This window comes from Thalia democratica, unplaced genomic scaffold, assembly GCF_965202585.1.
Source record: "Thalia democratica unplaced genomic scaffold, ktThaDemo2.hap1.1 HAP1_SCAFFOLD_118, whole genome shotgun sequence".
Taxonomy (NCBI): Eukaryota; Metazoa; Chordata; class Thaliacea; order Salpida; family Salpidae; genus Thalia; species Thalia democratica.
The window spans coordinates 29,001-44,443 of record NW_028139277.1 but is presented as its reverse complement, the minus strand read 5'-3'; the positions used below and the strand labels follow the sequence as shown (position 1 = coordinate 44,443).

At 25.7% G+C, this 15,443-nt stretch overlaps 1 protein-coding gene across 1 annotated transcript in view; it reads left to right on the top strand.

Moving 5' to 3' along the window:
• The window catches only part of LOC145845665 (diacylglycerol kinase delta-like), a 49,126-nt gene that overhangs the window by 19,764 nt on the left and 13,919 nt on the right, over positions 1-15,443 (top strand). The window contains 6 exon segments of the mRNA XM_082952782.1: positions 2,244-2,346; positions 8,217-8,379; positions 10,379-10,487; positions 12,735-12,874; positions 13,166-13,259; positions 13,884-13,981. Coding sequence (XP_082808908.1) covers positions 2,244-2,346; positions 8,217-8,379; positions 10,379-10,487; positions 12,735-12,874; positions 13,166-13,259; positions 13,884-13,981 — 707 coding nt within the window.

Below are 15,443 nucleotides of genomic sequence, written 5' to 3'. Positions count from 1 at the left end.
ATTAAAGTAATAGTTGTGGAATGGGTAAAAGTTACAATGTAAGAAATGTTTTTGGTGTAGAGCAGTTGTTGGTTTGACAAATAAGCAACTAAATTTTGGAAGTAAAATCGTTCTGTTTTTATTTCCAACCAGTTATCAAGAACACATTTTAAACACCAAAAATTTCACATTCTTTAGCTATTTATCAGTTTTAAAGTAAAGATGTTATATACTTAAAGTATTGCCCAAAAGAAACGTTTACTTATAAAAAGCAATAAAATAAATTTTTTGCACCTTTGGTCAAAAAATGCTTTTATTTGGATTTGAAAATATTACTAAATCAACTTGTGTCAATACTTTTAAAGTAAGCTATAAAGTGATAGTATGCTTAAAAGACTTATGTTTATATATAAGAAGGTTTTTATGATCAAATGTTCAATAACAGTTGTTCCAAAAACAATCCAATTAATCAATTAGAATTTAAGTTATAAATATTAAAAAAAGTTAAAAAGAAGAACAATAATAAGTCAGATAATAAAAAAAAACCACTAATTGACTCGTAACAAAAAAAAAAAGAAAAGTTAGTATATTTAGTATTTAAGTAAAAAATCAAATAAATCATCTTGGTTACAGTTTTACTCTTCAGTTAAAACAAAAACTGCTAACTTGGAGAATTTTTTTTAAAGTTTGATAAATATTTCGAATCTTGTTAATTTTAGAATTTTACTGACGCAAGCCAATTGATTTTCATTTGTCATTGCAATTGAGATAAATTGTTTAAATATGGTGTTGTTTATCGAAAACTTTTTTTTTTTGATGAAATCAATTTTAGTTTAGCCATACAAGTTCTAAAAAATACTGGGAGTAATGTTTGACGCATTTTAAAGATAGTAAAAGCTTTTTACATTTTAAACGCTTGAAGATACGTTTTTTTTTTGATATATATTCAAAAAGAATTACAAGTAGGCAAAAACTGTTTAAAAAACTTTTATTTTAGTTCAAAACTTAAAAACGCATGCATTTAAATGTAAAAAAATCAACAAACTTGTTTTAGTTATTTAGCTTTGTTATGCGTAAAAAAATTTAACATGATTCAAAAAAACATAACTTTGAGTAAAAAAGAAAAATGCTTACAAAAAAGTTCTAAAAAAAAGTGTTTTATTTTTATAAATAACAACAGCTTAAAGACGCTGAATACTTTGAGATAGTGTTTTTTATACACAAAATCCTAATAATCTTTGCAAATTAATATTCAATTAACGATAAATTAACAAAAAACAATAAAAACACTTTGTTGCATATTTATATAACGTGTTTTTGTGCGTAAAACTTTATAATTTTGTTCAAAATATTCAGTTTTAAGCAAAGGTTGTAAGTGTTTACTAAAATTATACAAATAACTGTTTGTACAAACTTATAAAGAAAAATAAAAAATACAAAGTGTGTTAATGCCTACTGACCTCCAGCCAATTAATGCTTAATTGACAAATTTTATTGCAATTCGACAATTAATCGTTATGACCAGTATAATTTCTCATGTCGTTTTGAATTGAGTTATATTTAAACAAGATCGTCATTAAAAGGTAAAGTAACTATTTTAGTCGAAAATCGTGCTTTTCTAATAGATCAAAAGATTAACTTAATTAAAAAAAAACTTATTTTCTAAGAACAATTACAAAATTATAGGGGGTTTAATTAATCATATGCAAAAAATGTCGTTTACAAATTAATACAAATAAACTAATGGTCATGTCTAACTACACTAAAACTTCAACAAAATTGTCAACTTTAAAAGTTTAAAGTACAATTTTTCCAGGATTATTACCATTTGTTTAAAACTGTCACTTATACCAAATTAATTAAATTAATCACATAGAATTACAAGCTTGACGATTTTGTTTGCCAACCAAGAAATTTAAACTACAGTTATCATCTCATATTTAAGAAAATAAACTACAATTAAATAACATTTGTACGCATTTACAGTTTAATCATCCGGTGTATTCATGTTTCGAAGTATTTTTAGTTGTTTTTCTATTAATTTATCATAAATTTCTTCAACGATTGTTACTTTAGCTGACACTGTTTATCCTAAAAGGACAGTTTTTATTTTATTATGTTTTTTCAATGTAGGTACACGACAAATGCAAACAGCACCGTTAATATATTTAGAGTCTAAATAACAGTATATGATTCAATTATGATGCCTATTCATGTTTCAGTATTTTTTAGTTATTCAATTTTATTATTACATTTTCACTCAGGTACACGACAAATGCAAACAGCACATGCCTCAGAGGTGCACACTCGGCAGTTGCAGACATTCAGTTCTACCGCCAACTTCGATACATTCCTACGATTCGAACGGTCAGTATGACGTAATAACAGATTGATAACATTTTTATATACTTATCGTAAAACTATTAGAAGTTTTAGACATTCAGTTTTAATATATTATCTTACTATCTTATTTAGTAGTAAAACGGGTAGCTGTATGGTGTTTTAAAGATAATAGTTATACAGTATATGTGTCTAACTGTAATTACCTCATAATACTATGGATAGTTGTAGACATTCAGTGTTGCTTCCGACTTTAATGCAATTATTGTCATATTTGTCTATGATTCAAATGGTTACTTGTAATAACAATTTTTTTATGTTTAACTATAAATATCTCATAGAAAAATGGGTGGTTAAAGACACCTTCTACTTATAATCATTCCCATTCTAGTGGTAATGGTGGTGGCATGACTGGTATATTTATGTGTTTAATTATAATAGTCTCCACAATGTTTGTAGCAACATTTTAGTTTTTTTAATTTACTTTTATCACTTTCACTTATACATTTATATAAATTAAACGGTAATTTAAACATCAAACTTTTGTTTAAATTTATTATAATGTCTTTCAAACAAAAAAAAATCATTAAAACTCGCAGGAAAGAGTTGTGTTTATTCACACATGCGATATCACACTAAACAGCTTACTTAAAGGATACTATATATTACTTAGTTTGATTTCACATTGAAATAGCTTTTTAAATTACACAAAAAGACTAAGATACGTGTGGAAAAATATAATTTACCAAGTATTCGCACAATTTTCACCGAAACTTAATGCACTCCTGTTCGAAACAAAAACTTTCCCACGAGTATTTTTAATCGTATTTATTACAAGTGTTCTCAACAACAATTGATTCTTTGCAACTTGACTGAAACTGAGCTGTTTATTTAATTAAATTTATCTTTTAGTACACTGTGATTCAAGTCTTTACAACAACTTAATTTTTCTTTTTTTTTTTATTTAAGATAACATTGTTACTTGTTTTTGATATTTTTAAAAGAACATACATTAAAAAGCATATAGTGTTTTTTATTAATTACACATATATTTTTTAATTTATAGTTAAATATTTTAAAGAAAGACTAATTTAATAGTAATTATAAATAATTGTTAATAGACTCTACAATTTTTTGTTTTACTAATTTAAAAAATACAACGTATTAAAAAAGTTATTGATAATTGTAAATGTAAAAGTAAAACAAAGTAAAGGCTTTGAAAATTGTATCACCATTTACTTTTTCGTACCCATAAAACGAAAAACAATTTTTTAAATATACATAAGTCAAAAGAGTATAGAGCTTATAAAACGGTTTCCGGTGTTTTATTTAAGTGTGTAAAGCTCTAGTTTAAAATTTAAAAACTTATACAATGACTTATGTAAAGTGTTTTAAATTAAAAACTTAAAAAGAACGATGTTTATTTTTACTTTATTTTTTTTAACCTGAAAACGAGATAAGAGTATTTTTATGTAACGTAACAGTAAAAGTCCAGTTTTTCCAGTAAGTTGCTTTAAAAGATCTAAAATAGTTGTACAAAATGTATTTAAAGTTGGAATTTTTGTTTTCGAACACAAAAGTGAATTAAATCGTTTTACCAAATGCTTGAGTAAAGCATAAAAACGTGAAAGTTACGTGAAACCTTTTCTAATTCTAAAAAACTAAACTTAGTTTCTTCGCAAATTTGGTGAACGATACTTTGTAAATTTGATCGAAAACTTTTCAACCTATAAAATCGCTTCCAAGAATAATGATTGAAATTCATACTTTTTATCTCGAAGCTTCCCAAAGTGATGAATTGGAAATAAATCTAATACCGTAGCAGGATGTTTTTGTTTGGTGTGCGTGTTATATTTCGTTTTCTTTAATATTTGGTTTAAATGTCAACGGTCTGCGGTTAGAATTAATTAGATTTTTGATTATCGGTAATATGCTTTGTGTTTTCTTTATTAAGAGCTTTTGTGAGATTTCGAAATAAAGACTTACTAAATTGATTTGAATTTTTTAAACGTTTTTTTGTAATATATATATTTTTTCCTAATTAGGTTCTTTTAAAGTTTTGAGCTCAAAAACAAATGATAAAAAGTTGTCTTTCTCGAGCGGTAATCTTACGGTTGTTTTAATTTATTCGAACTTTAAACTAGATCTTTATTAAAGTCCGAACCGAAAAATTGATTTTAGAATTTTGGTTTCGTTTGCAAGCCGGGCTATTTTATTTTTTAGTAATCAATTAGATTTGTTTGTTATACAATTTTAAACTCTGAAACAAACTGATTGGATTGAAATTAAGTTTCACAGAAAAGTTGTTTTATTTTGTCGATTAAAGTTAAAACTGCCTAAACTAAAAAGTTTATTATAAGTTTTTATCTTTGTATTAGCGTGATTTTCTTTATTTTAATCTACTAATCAACTGGGTTTTATTTTGAACAATTTTAAAATCTGATGTACACTGATGAACTTTAAGTTCTATATATTTTTCAATGTTTACTATAAAAAATTAACTTCGTTGCGTGTTATTATTAAGTTTTTTATTTGTTTTTGCATAAAAAGCTTTATTGATTCAAAGAATAGTGCTATTTAAAGTATTTGATATTATCTTAATTAAATATACTTGACAATTTATACAAAATTTACTTTAAAAGGTTGTTTACTCAAAAAACTAGTATTAAAATAAATATTAAACAATAAATAAGTGTAAGTAACTTTATTTAACCGAATTTATTCTAACCTATTATATAGTTTAACTTTTTACTTGGAATTTTATAAAATTTATGATATAGACTTCATCACTAGCAATCTAAGGAAAAAAAACTTATGAAATTATAACAAATCGCTGTGAAAACTTATGAAGTTAAACCATTTTAAAATTGTGTCATATCACTTTTATTTAGTCAATTATAGTACAAATAGCATAACTTTTTCGTTATCTTAGAGTTAAAAAAAATTAACGATTATATTACCAACGTAGTTTACATTTACAAGTAGTTCCGTTGAAAAGACATTATTTAAAATTAAAATTTTATTATTTTCAAAAACAAAATTACAACAAAAAGCGGATTTTCAAACTGTAAATCTGTAATAAATCATTAAAAGTAAAAATGACAACTAATATAAAATTTATGTGAATTTAAAAATTTTCAAAACAGTTTCAATATATTAGTATTATTGATACTTTTTTATATTAATTCAGTTTATTTTAAATATATTTTATTTGTAAAAGACATTTATTTAATTGAATTCGGTGAATAATGTCTAATTTTATGCTATTGATACTTTTTTTACTTTAATTTAATTTATTTCAAATATGTTTCAATAGTTTTATACTTTTATTTAATTGAATTCGGTGAATAATGTACATCGAAAAAACTGAGTAAGCGCGTCATAGCACATTACTTTTGTCCATTATGGAATTAAATTCAAAACTATGTTTCGCGACGTTGTTTTAACGTAAAATGAAGAAAATTACGCGAAAGTAAAGCCTTCTTCATAATATACCGTTTTAATTATTAATATGTAGGAAGTAATGGCTTTTTTTTACAATTGTATTGCACATTTTTTTATGAGTTGTATGCAGTTTTGGTTTTCTTTTAATTTGTGCTTTACATTTTCACAATGCAAATGTTTTATTGTTTTTTTCATCATGTTTAAAATCAGTTTAATCTTAAGGTGAATCAGCTAAAATAAATTAAAATAAAGTTGAGGGCTTAAACTAAATGTGTATATATTGTTTTTAAGTTGTGTCTTGTCGTTAACTTTACTTTAAGGCATAAAGTTTGTAATGGTCAATTTGTTAAGCTTCACAATGCGGATTTAAACTTTATATATGTTTAACTTACACTGTTGTAAAGATTTATGGTAGTGATAAGGTTTGAAAAACTTGTGCTAAACACAAAATTTTTCAAAAAACTTTTGCCACTTAAAAAAAAAACTTAAGTATGTTGTAGTAGTTAGAACTTGTAGAGTTTTATTTATTGTAGTCAACCTAGCATATACTTATTACAAATTAAAAAGATTATGCCGAACACAATGTAATATCAAAAATGTGTTTACCATAACTTGCATATACTGTTATAGTATTTTTAAGTTGTTCTTAATATTGCCAAGTTAGTCTGTAGTTATGATAAAATTTAAAAAAATTCTGCTAAGCACAAAGTGTTTTTAAGTTTATGAGTTAATAACTTACAAAACCTGTTGTTATTGTAATTCGTGTAAAGTTTATTTAACAGAGTCAGTTTAGCTTAAAGTTATGATAAAATGAAAATAAATAATGCTGAAAATAAAAAATATCCCAAAGTTTTTAAAAATTGTCAGTTGGCCCACAAACGAGTTTATTGTGGTTTTTGTAAAGTTCTATTGTTGTTGTCAACTAGTCTTACTTTGTGAAAAAAATAAATAAATTGTGTTAAACGCAAAACAACTTATCGAAAGTGTTTTCAGCTAATAAATTATAAACTTACAAAAGCTGTTATCATTGTATTTAGTGTAAAGTTTATTTAATACAGCCTATCTCGGGCCAAAAATAAACTTTTGAAAAGAAGCTTTTGACAAATCCAAACTTAAACACATTACAACTTAAGTACTGAACATCAAGCATCTTAACTTTCATTACAATCCAAACCACAAATTACTAAGTATGTTGTTTTCACACTTTGTAAGTGCTCCAAGTTCAAGTATACTACAGGATTAGTGTAGAGTTTTTGTAAAAAGATAATCTTCTCGTTCAAATACACTTGTAATTTTCTTCCAGTTTATTTTTGAAAACTCTTGTTTTCGTAAAAGTTTACTTTAAAAGTTTTAGTGCAACAGTGAAGTTTTTGAAAAGGTTCTTTTCTTTTATGTATACGGAATTTATGCTAAATATATATTTAATTTTCACGAGCGGTACCAAAAATAAATTTACAAAAAAATTTCATTGTCGCTTTCCTACTTCGTTACAAGTCAAATTCAATGGAGATTTAAATTCATTTATTCCAAACGCATTTTCTAAACTCTTATTGTATTTTTTCCTTTTCATAAAACTTTAAATTTAAAATTTGTTTAAAGATAACTTTGTGTGTAAAAACTTTCTCTCCATTTAAATATCTATTGTAGGTTCTAAAAATAAAATATCAAAGTGAACACTTCAAATAAAACGTTTAAGCGGAACCATATGGTCAGTTTATTTTTGTCTTATGATGTGGCTTGCAAATTAGTATTTTTAGCGCATAATGAAAAAGCTGTAAAATATGACTTCTAGGAAACAAACATTAAATAAATAGTATTTGTGTCATGTGAAAAAGACTTAAATTCATAAAAATAATATTTTATTTCTACTCATTTTCTTCAAGTTTTTTTGCGTAAACTTTTTTGTTATATTTTCATTAGACAATGTTTATAATTATACACAAGTACAATTTGTAGTTAAGAGTCTTTAAAATCATGTTTTTTTATTAAAATGACAGTTTGAGCGATAAGGACAACTGAAATATATTTTAATTTTCTTCATTTCAAAAATAATTTATATTTCAATTTTTTTTTATAAACTCTTGATATTAATTTATTTCATATTTCTCACACGATTCGGGTTGCTTCTCCCTCATCAAACTGTACTTAACCTATTAGTTTTTGTAAAACATATAAATAGTTTGATAATAAGAAATAATTCATTTTTATAACAGAAATCTGGGCTAACAGTATTTCGGTTATCACTTTAAACTTGCATGATTTTTACAGGTTTTCGGCTAGCTTCACCATGATTAAAACTGCATATTCTTATTACTAGTGTTTCTAAACAAAAAAATGTTAAAAAAAATAATATTATATCATTTCTCACAGTCGCATCACCGTCTTCTAACTGTACTTCGCCCTTACTAGCTTTTTTTTAAACAATAGTAAATAAATAAACTTATTTCTCACAGGATTCTGGGTCGCTTCCCCCTCATCAAACTGCACTTCGCCACTGCTGGTGTTCGTGAACAGCAGAAGCGGAGACAACCAGGGCGTGAAGTTTCTGAGGAGGTTCCGGCAGTACATGAACCCCGCGCAAGTGTTCGACCTAGCATGCTACGGACCCAAGTCTGGGTCGGTTTGAATTTTTTAATTTGAATTTATAACAACGATTAATATTAGTTACTAAGAGCTTGATTATTTGGTATGTAATTTTTTATAAAGTTGTTAATGTACATGAAGTATGAACCCGGCTCAAGTGTTCGACCTCGCATGCTAAGTCTGGGCTATTATGAACTTTACATAAAAAATTATTAATTAAAAGTTTGACTTTTAGACATATAAATTATATATATATATATATATAATATATAACAATTTACCGAATATATAAACCCATTTTATTAAATCTCCGGTTTCTAACAATTACTAAAAGTTTAAATTTACATTTAAAAATATCAATTAAGAGTTTCATTTTTAGATAAACAAAATTTTGATTAAATAATTTTTTTGAGTATTGCTTAAGTTTTCAATTTGCTTGCCATAGACCTACAAATCTGGGTAATTTGATTTTTTGAAATTTTAAGCTAATCATAATTTGTTAGATTTTTTGTGTGCGGAAAATAAATATTTTAACAAAAAATAACGCAAAAATATTAAAAAATTTTCAGTACGGTTCAACTAATTTTAAAAACATGCCTTGCTCAGGTTTTTTTATTTATTTATAAATGTTTTTCACAGTTTAAGCATTTTAATAAACTGATTAAGTACTCAGTGCTAACCGTTTTATTAAAGTCACTTTTTTTACATTGTTTATACAAAATATTCTATACTATTTATGTTGCTAACACTAATTACAGTTTTTGGCTAACTAAGAAAATAACTAAAAATCATAGCTGAGATATTGACTGTTTTCATACGAGTTAACAAATATTCAGTTCGTTAATTTTTTTTAAAGACAAGTTTATAGCAACTTAAAAAACTGTTCCTCTATATTTCTTACGCCTTAAATATATTAAGCTCGATTAAATTAATTTATGCAAACTCACAAAAAAAATCTTCTAATTGTCTTGATGAATCATCAGTTTAACTTGGAGCTCAACTTAATTAAGATCAATTAAATCAACTTTGTAAAGGTTTTGCTGCAATTAAATATTTGCAGCGTTGAACTTCAACTTTGTTTTAAACAGTTTTAGTTTAAATTAACTACGTTTTTGCTTTGTTAAGCTTGAAAAATAAAAAAAAAAGGTTCCAGCTTTAGATTTAAAATTGTACTTTATGAGTAATGAAAAATTTATAATTAAAAAACTATTTAAAGAAGGAGTAATTTTCTGATTAATCACAAAAAGATAATTTAGATTAATTCTTTTTTAAGCATCATAGCTATTTGAAAAAACAACTTTAGTTTTATTTGTTGTTTTATTTTACATATCACCTTTATTTGATTAAGTAATTCATAGAATTATGAAAATTAACCTAGTAACCTTTGAATGATTCCTTACTTTTTTAAATAACTTTTTTCAATCTTTTACAAAAAAAAAACATAATATAAGCTAAATTATTTTTTTTTAAAAGCTTAGCGAATTAAAAAGCAAATAGTTGACAAAGTATGACGTAAAACTTTTTATTGCCACTATATATAGCCAATTGTTTCCTAAATGTTGCAAAGTATTGGTTTTACGATATTTTATTTTATGTATAAAGTTACAAGTTTATTCATTTGCTGTACATAATTTCTATTAAAGTTTAAACGGCTGTTGTTATATAAAACGTGAGTTTTTTAGTAAAAAACACTTATAGTGACCATTTATAATGATTTATTTGGTGTGTTTAAACAATAAAAATAAGAAAAACTTATAAAGCAACCAATTTAAGTTGTTTTTAAATTTGAAACTGTCCACTAAAAACGAAGTATATATTTTTCTTCTAACAAGCTACAACAAACAAAACTAAAAGTGAACATAACATCTAATGTTAACTTTTTAACAAATTATTTTGTGTGCTTATATACAGTACAAATTACATTATTTAATTCTATTTTTTACATACTGAAAATCTTCAAAAAATTTGAAACAATACTAATACTAGTTTGTAGTAGTTAATTTATATTTATTAAGTTAATATTTATTCACAGGTTGAAGATGTTTCAAAAGTTCGAAACAATCCGTGTACTAATCTGTTCAGGAGACGGTTCTGTAGGCTGGGTTTTGAACGAAGTCGATAAATGCGGGCTCAGCAGTCGGGTTTGAAAGTTTTGTGTCTACATAATTAAAAAAATATATATAATGATAACTAACTGTATGTAATTAGTTTATTGTTTTATTGTACTTTCAAATAGTTTTTTGAAAGTTTTGTATATGTTTAATAAAATGATAGTACAAGTTCAAATTAAGTGTTTCATTCACTAACAGGTTTCAGTGGCAAAAAAATTTTTGCGACCTTATCAAGTATAATAAAGTTACTATTTTACTATTTTATTATATTTTACATATTCGTAATTTATTTTTGCCACTAAAACCTGGTAGTGAATAAAATACTTAAATTTAAGCTGTATTGTTTTTTTAATAAGCTTTACATTCCAGCAAATTGAGTAATATTTTTTAGTTAAGACAAATAACTGTATTTATATAATTAAAAAACTTAAAATACTTTCTGGTTGTATTGTATTTTAATTAATAAAAATGTTTTTTAGTAAATTAGAAAAAAATTAACAAAAGTAATTTTTTGAATGAAATTGATAGTTGCGGTCTCATAAGTCTGGTTTGAATAACTAACATTTATAATAAAGTATTTAAATTAGCATATATTTTTTGTATTTGGTTAGTATACCTTATTTGTATGGTCTTTAGTCTTTTGAATAAAACTGATAAATTATATTCGGATAGATGCTTTAACATTATTATTTAGTTTTAAAGTAAACGCCTACTTAAAGTCATATGATTAATTCAAATGTAATTCTCTGGAAGTAATTACTTCTTTACAATTTTTATTCAGCCCTAATTTAACGATCGGTTGTCTTTAAGTTATTAAATTTCCAAACAAGTCAGCTTTAAAATAAAATAAAAAATGTCTCACAGGAAGTTTATCATATTCTGTTGCATTTATTATCAAATTGTAATTGGATTTTATTATTTACTTTAAGTTGTACTTTATAACAGGAAGTGAGAAAAAATAGTTCATTGTAATCTAATAACTGATTATTAATTTTATTTGTTGTTGTATGCTGTCAAAATGATTAATTTGATAAAATCATTTGATATCAAACTACTTTTTAGATCTCAAAACTCATTTTTTGTTATTATTATATAATGGAATATGAAATTTTATTCGCTGTTATGCATTTAAAAAATCCTCAATTTAATAAGTTCAATTTAAGTTGGATTATGTAATAAATTCGTAAAGGTCTCTAAACTTATATAACAAAAAAAGTACAACTTAAGTAGGTATAGTGTAGAAGTATTTTAAACCCAGTTTTAGGTAAAGTATATACACAGTGATCGTAATTTTAGTATAAAGTACTGTTTTACAAAAATAGAAGTTATATGAAATTCTTATAAGTTACTAAGTTATACTGCTTAACGTTAGCACATTATGATTTTTTTTGTAATTAAAAATAAATCTAATACAGTTTTGTAAAAGTATTTTTAGTGACACGAAAAATATTCTAAAAGTTTGTTGCGTTGACTTTCTAATTAAAAACATTGAAAAATTTAACTTTTTTTTTTTTAATTTTACGTGCGTTCTCAATGGGGAGGGGACCGATAAAATAACTAAATAAATTATTAAACGGTTGTCCAGTGGTTACATGTATGTCAGGGTTGCATAAAACCTGGAGTCTTGGAAAAACCTGGAACTTGACAATTTAGACTAAAAAACCTTGAGTTTTGAACAAAAATCATTAAAAACCTCAAAAAAGCTTTCACTTTATACATTACACCATTGGGTACAGGCGAAGGTTTAGCCCTGATGACGGGGCTGGAAAACAATAAAAACTAATTAGTCTAGAAAACAATTAATACAACTCTTTTGTACACGTGCAATAACTGTAAAACTTGCATTTCAGTAGTGTGAGTTAAATACCTATTTGCCTTTTAGATAAGAGTACGCATACTCCCTATAGTAACAGGGATGGAAACACAACTAAGTTATATGATAAAATAAACTAGTAATAAAAAAATCCTTGAATACTCCCACCTGTTTGTTAGAGCAACTTATTACTCAAATTGTAATTAAAATTGTAGTTAAAATACTATCAAAAATACTGGACAACCATTTAATAATTTCTTTGGTTATTTTATCGGTCCCCCCTATTGAGAACGCACGTAAAATTTGAAAAAAAAATTAATGTTTTTAAAACTTCATTATGTTTTCTTTCCAGATGAGAGTTTTCGTAATAAAAAAGTTATTAAATATTACCTCATTTTTGTTGGAGCAACTTTTTATATAAATAGTAATAAATATACTACATTATCAAACTTTATTCTTTCCAGATGAGAGTCTGCGTCCTTCCACTCGGAACAGGCAACGACCTCGCTCAGGTGATGGGGTGGGGAAACACGTGCGACGATGACGTCACCGCTCACGTCATAGTGCAGAGGTGCGAGAGGGCGAGTGTTAAGATGCTGGACAGGTTGGTTGTTTTGTTTGTTTTTGTTGATGTGTTTTGTGTGGGTAGCATGAATAGTTGTTGAAAGGCACTAGTTTGGCAAAATCAGAAAGTTTTAAAACCTGACACTGTTTTTTTAGTGTTGCGACAAATAGTTTAGATAAGTTTTACCATATTTTAATTATCGATAGTAATTTTAAGCAGAAATAAAAGATAGCGTTTGCCAAACAGACTGGTCCGGCAGTTTCAAGTTTTACTAACAATTTTTATTGGACACGTTTGCTTATAAATACTACTTACAAAATTTTTACACAGATGGAGCGTACTGACTTATGAGAGGGATGTGAATTACGAGCCACCAAAGGGCGCTGAAGAGAAGAAAACTAACCAAATAGCAAGCAAGCAGGACGTATGTTTTTTTGTTTTTAAATTTGTGAAAGTGTAAACGTTTTGTAATTAAATATTCTCTGATGATGCCTTTTTTATGAAATAATAATAACAGCGTATGAAGATCAATAATAAATTTCATACTAAAAAAAGTATATATGTTTTCAAAGTGTTACTTGCTTTTGTATGTCAGATGAATTACAAACATGTGATCATTAGTTTTTGATAAGATATCAAACATTATTTTGTTTTTAATTAGTTTAGATGAATGAGGAATTACAAATATGTAAGTCAACAGTTTGTAATCAAACAACGAACATGCTAGTTATTATATTTAATACTTATTATACAAAACCGCTAATTAATAACAAAAAATAACAACAAAATAAAACCAAATATAAGAACAAACAAAGCAAAAATAAGTTGACTTGTACATAAGTTGTTTTTAGAATGGGCTAACTAAAATTATTCATTTTTATTTGAAACGTCACTATGTGTTTTTTTTTGTGTGATTCTCTAAATTTTTGCTTTGTTCTTTATTTCGTTCTGAAGATATGTACTAAACATTGTAACTTAGTAAACGATTCAAAAATAAGTTGTTTTTTTATATTGTAAATAATACTTATTGTATATTTATTTAATTTAGATGAATGAGGAACTACAAATATGTGAATCGACGGTATCCGATCAAATATCCAACATGCTGCATTCAAATCAGCCCCAACAAGTCCTCCAATCTGCAACGTTAGTTCATTGTACTCATACAAAATAAAAAATTAAATTAGTTTTTGTTCAATCTGCAATTATTTATTATATCTCCTTTTGTAAGCAAGTGAAAAATTAAAACATTTGCTTAAAACGTTCCTATCATTTTATCTTTTACTTGCTATATTATTTTTATTACTACTAAGACAAGTTTATAAGTAATTTCAGCAAGTTCTTCAATCTACCACGTTTTAAACAATACAGTTACAATAGATAAACATGATATATTGTATATCAATCTAGTTTAAATCTAAACTTGCATGTGCATTCAAACTTGCAGCTTTCTTATACATCATACCGATGAGCGCATTAGGCGAAGCATTGTTTATGAAATATTTGATAAACTTCTTTAAGTTTACAGTTTCAAACTTCAAATAACTGTGTTTTGGAAGCCTAGCTATGGAATAAACAGGGTTGCCACAAAGTCAGGAAAAATAAAAGTAAATTATAAAAGTCGGAAAAAAATGGAATCTTTTGAAAAAAGTCAGCAAAGTCAGGAAATTTGATACAAACATGCTCTTAATAAGAAAGTTTATCATCACTAACAAATGCATTTTGCTAATGTTGTTTTCTTTAGAATGTTTAGAAAAGTCTGGAAAAGTCAGGATTTTTTTTTCAGCTCAACCTGTGGCAACCCTGAATAAGTGAATGTATTTTTATACCCATAATAAGTGAATAAGATAAATGTGTTTTTTGTTAAGGTTAGAAGTTTGAGATCAATAATTTTCTTTATGAAATAGAGAGTAGACTATCTATTTTCAAATAAACATGACAATAAAAAGTACTAAACAAACACTGCTATGACTTCAAGACTAAAAGTAAAAGTGAGCTTTCATACGACATCTCTTGAGAAAACTAATTTGATTCATTTGTTTAACTTATTACTTTCGTGACGCTCAAAAGTAAAAGGTCTGGTGTTCATTTTGTCGATATTGAGGAACTAGACAAACAGGAAGCCTTTAAATTGGATTAAAATTTGTTTTGATGAAATTATGTACAGGAAACGCGTTGTAACCTTTTCAATAAAGAGTTAACTCAATTTGTGCAGATTTAGTTTTAATACGTCAATGCAGTACAGGAAAGGTTTTGAAAAACAAAGTAGTTGCTAGTCTTTTCACTAATTAAGTTGTTTGCTTGAATATAAATGTGTACATTGAATCTTATTAAAATTAAGAAACAAGACAAAGAGACGCCTTTTATATTAGATAAATATTTTTTTTGCTGAAATTTTAATTGGAAGTGCGTAGTATACCCATTAATAATAAAGTTTTAAATTAGTTCATAGTTAACTTTAAATTAACCTTGTTTTGTTTACTGCATTTGAAAAAAACTAAGTGAACACTAGTGTTTTTTTGCTCAAAATTAAAACGTATAGATTGAAACTTTTAAACTATTTCAACACTTAAAATAACTGATTAAGTTTTACACCGTGTAACGAAAA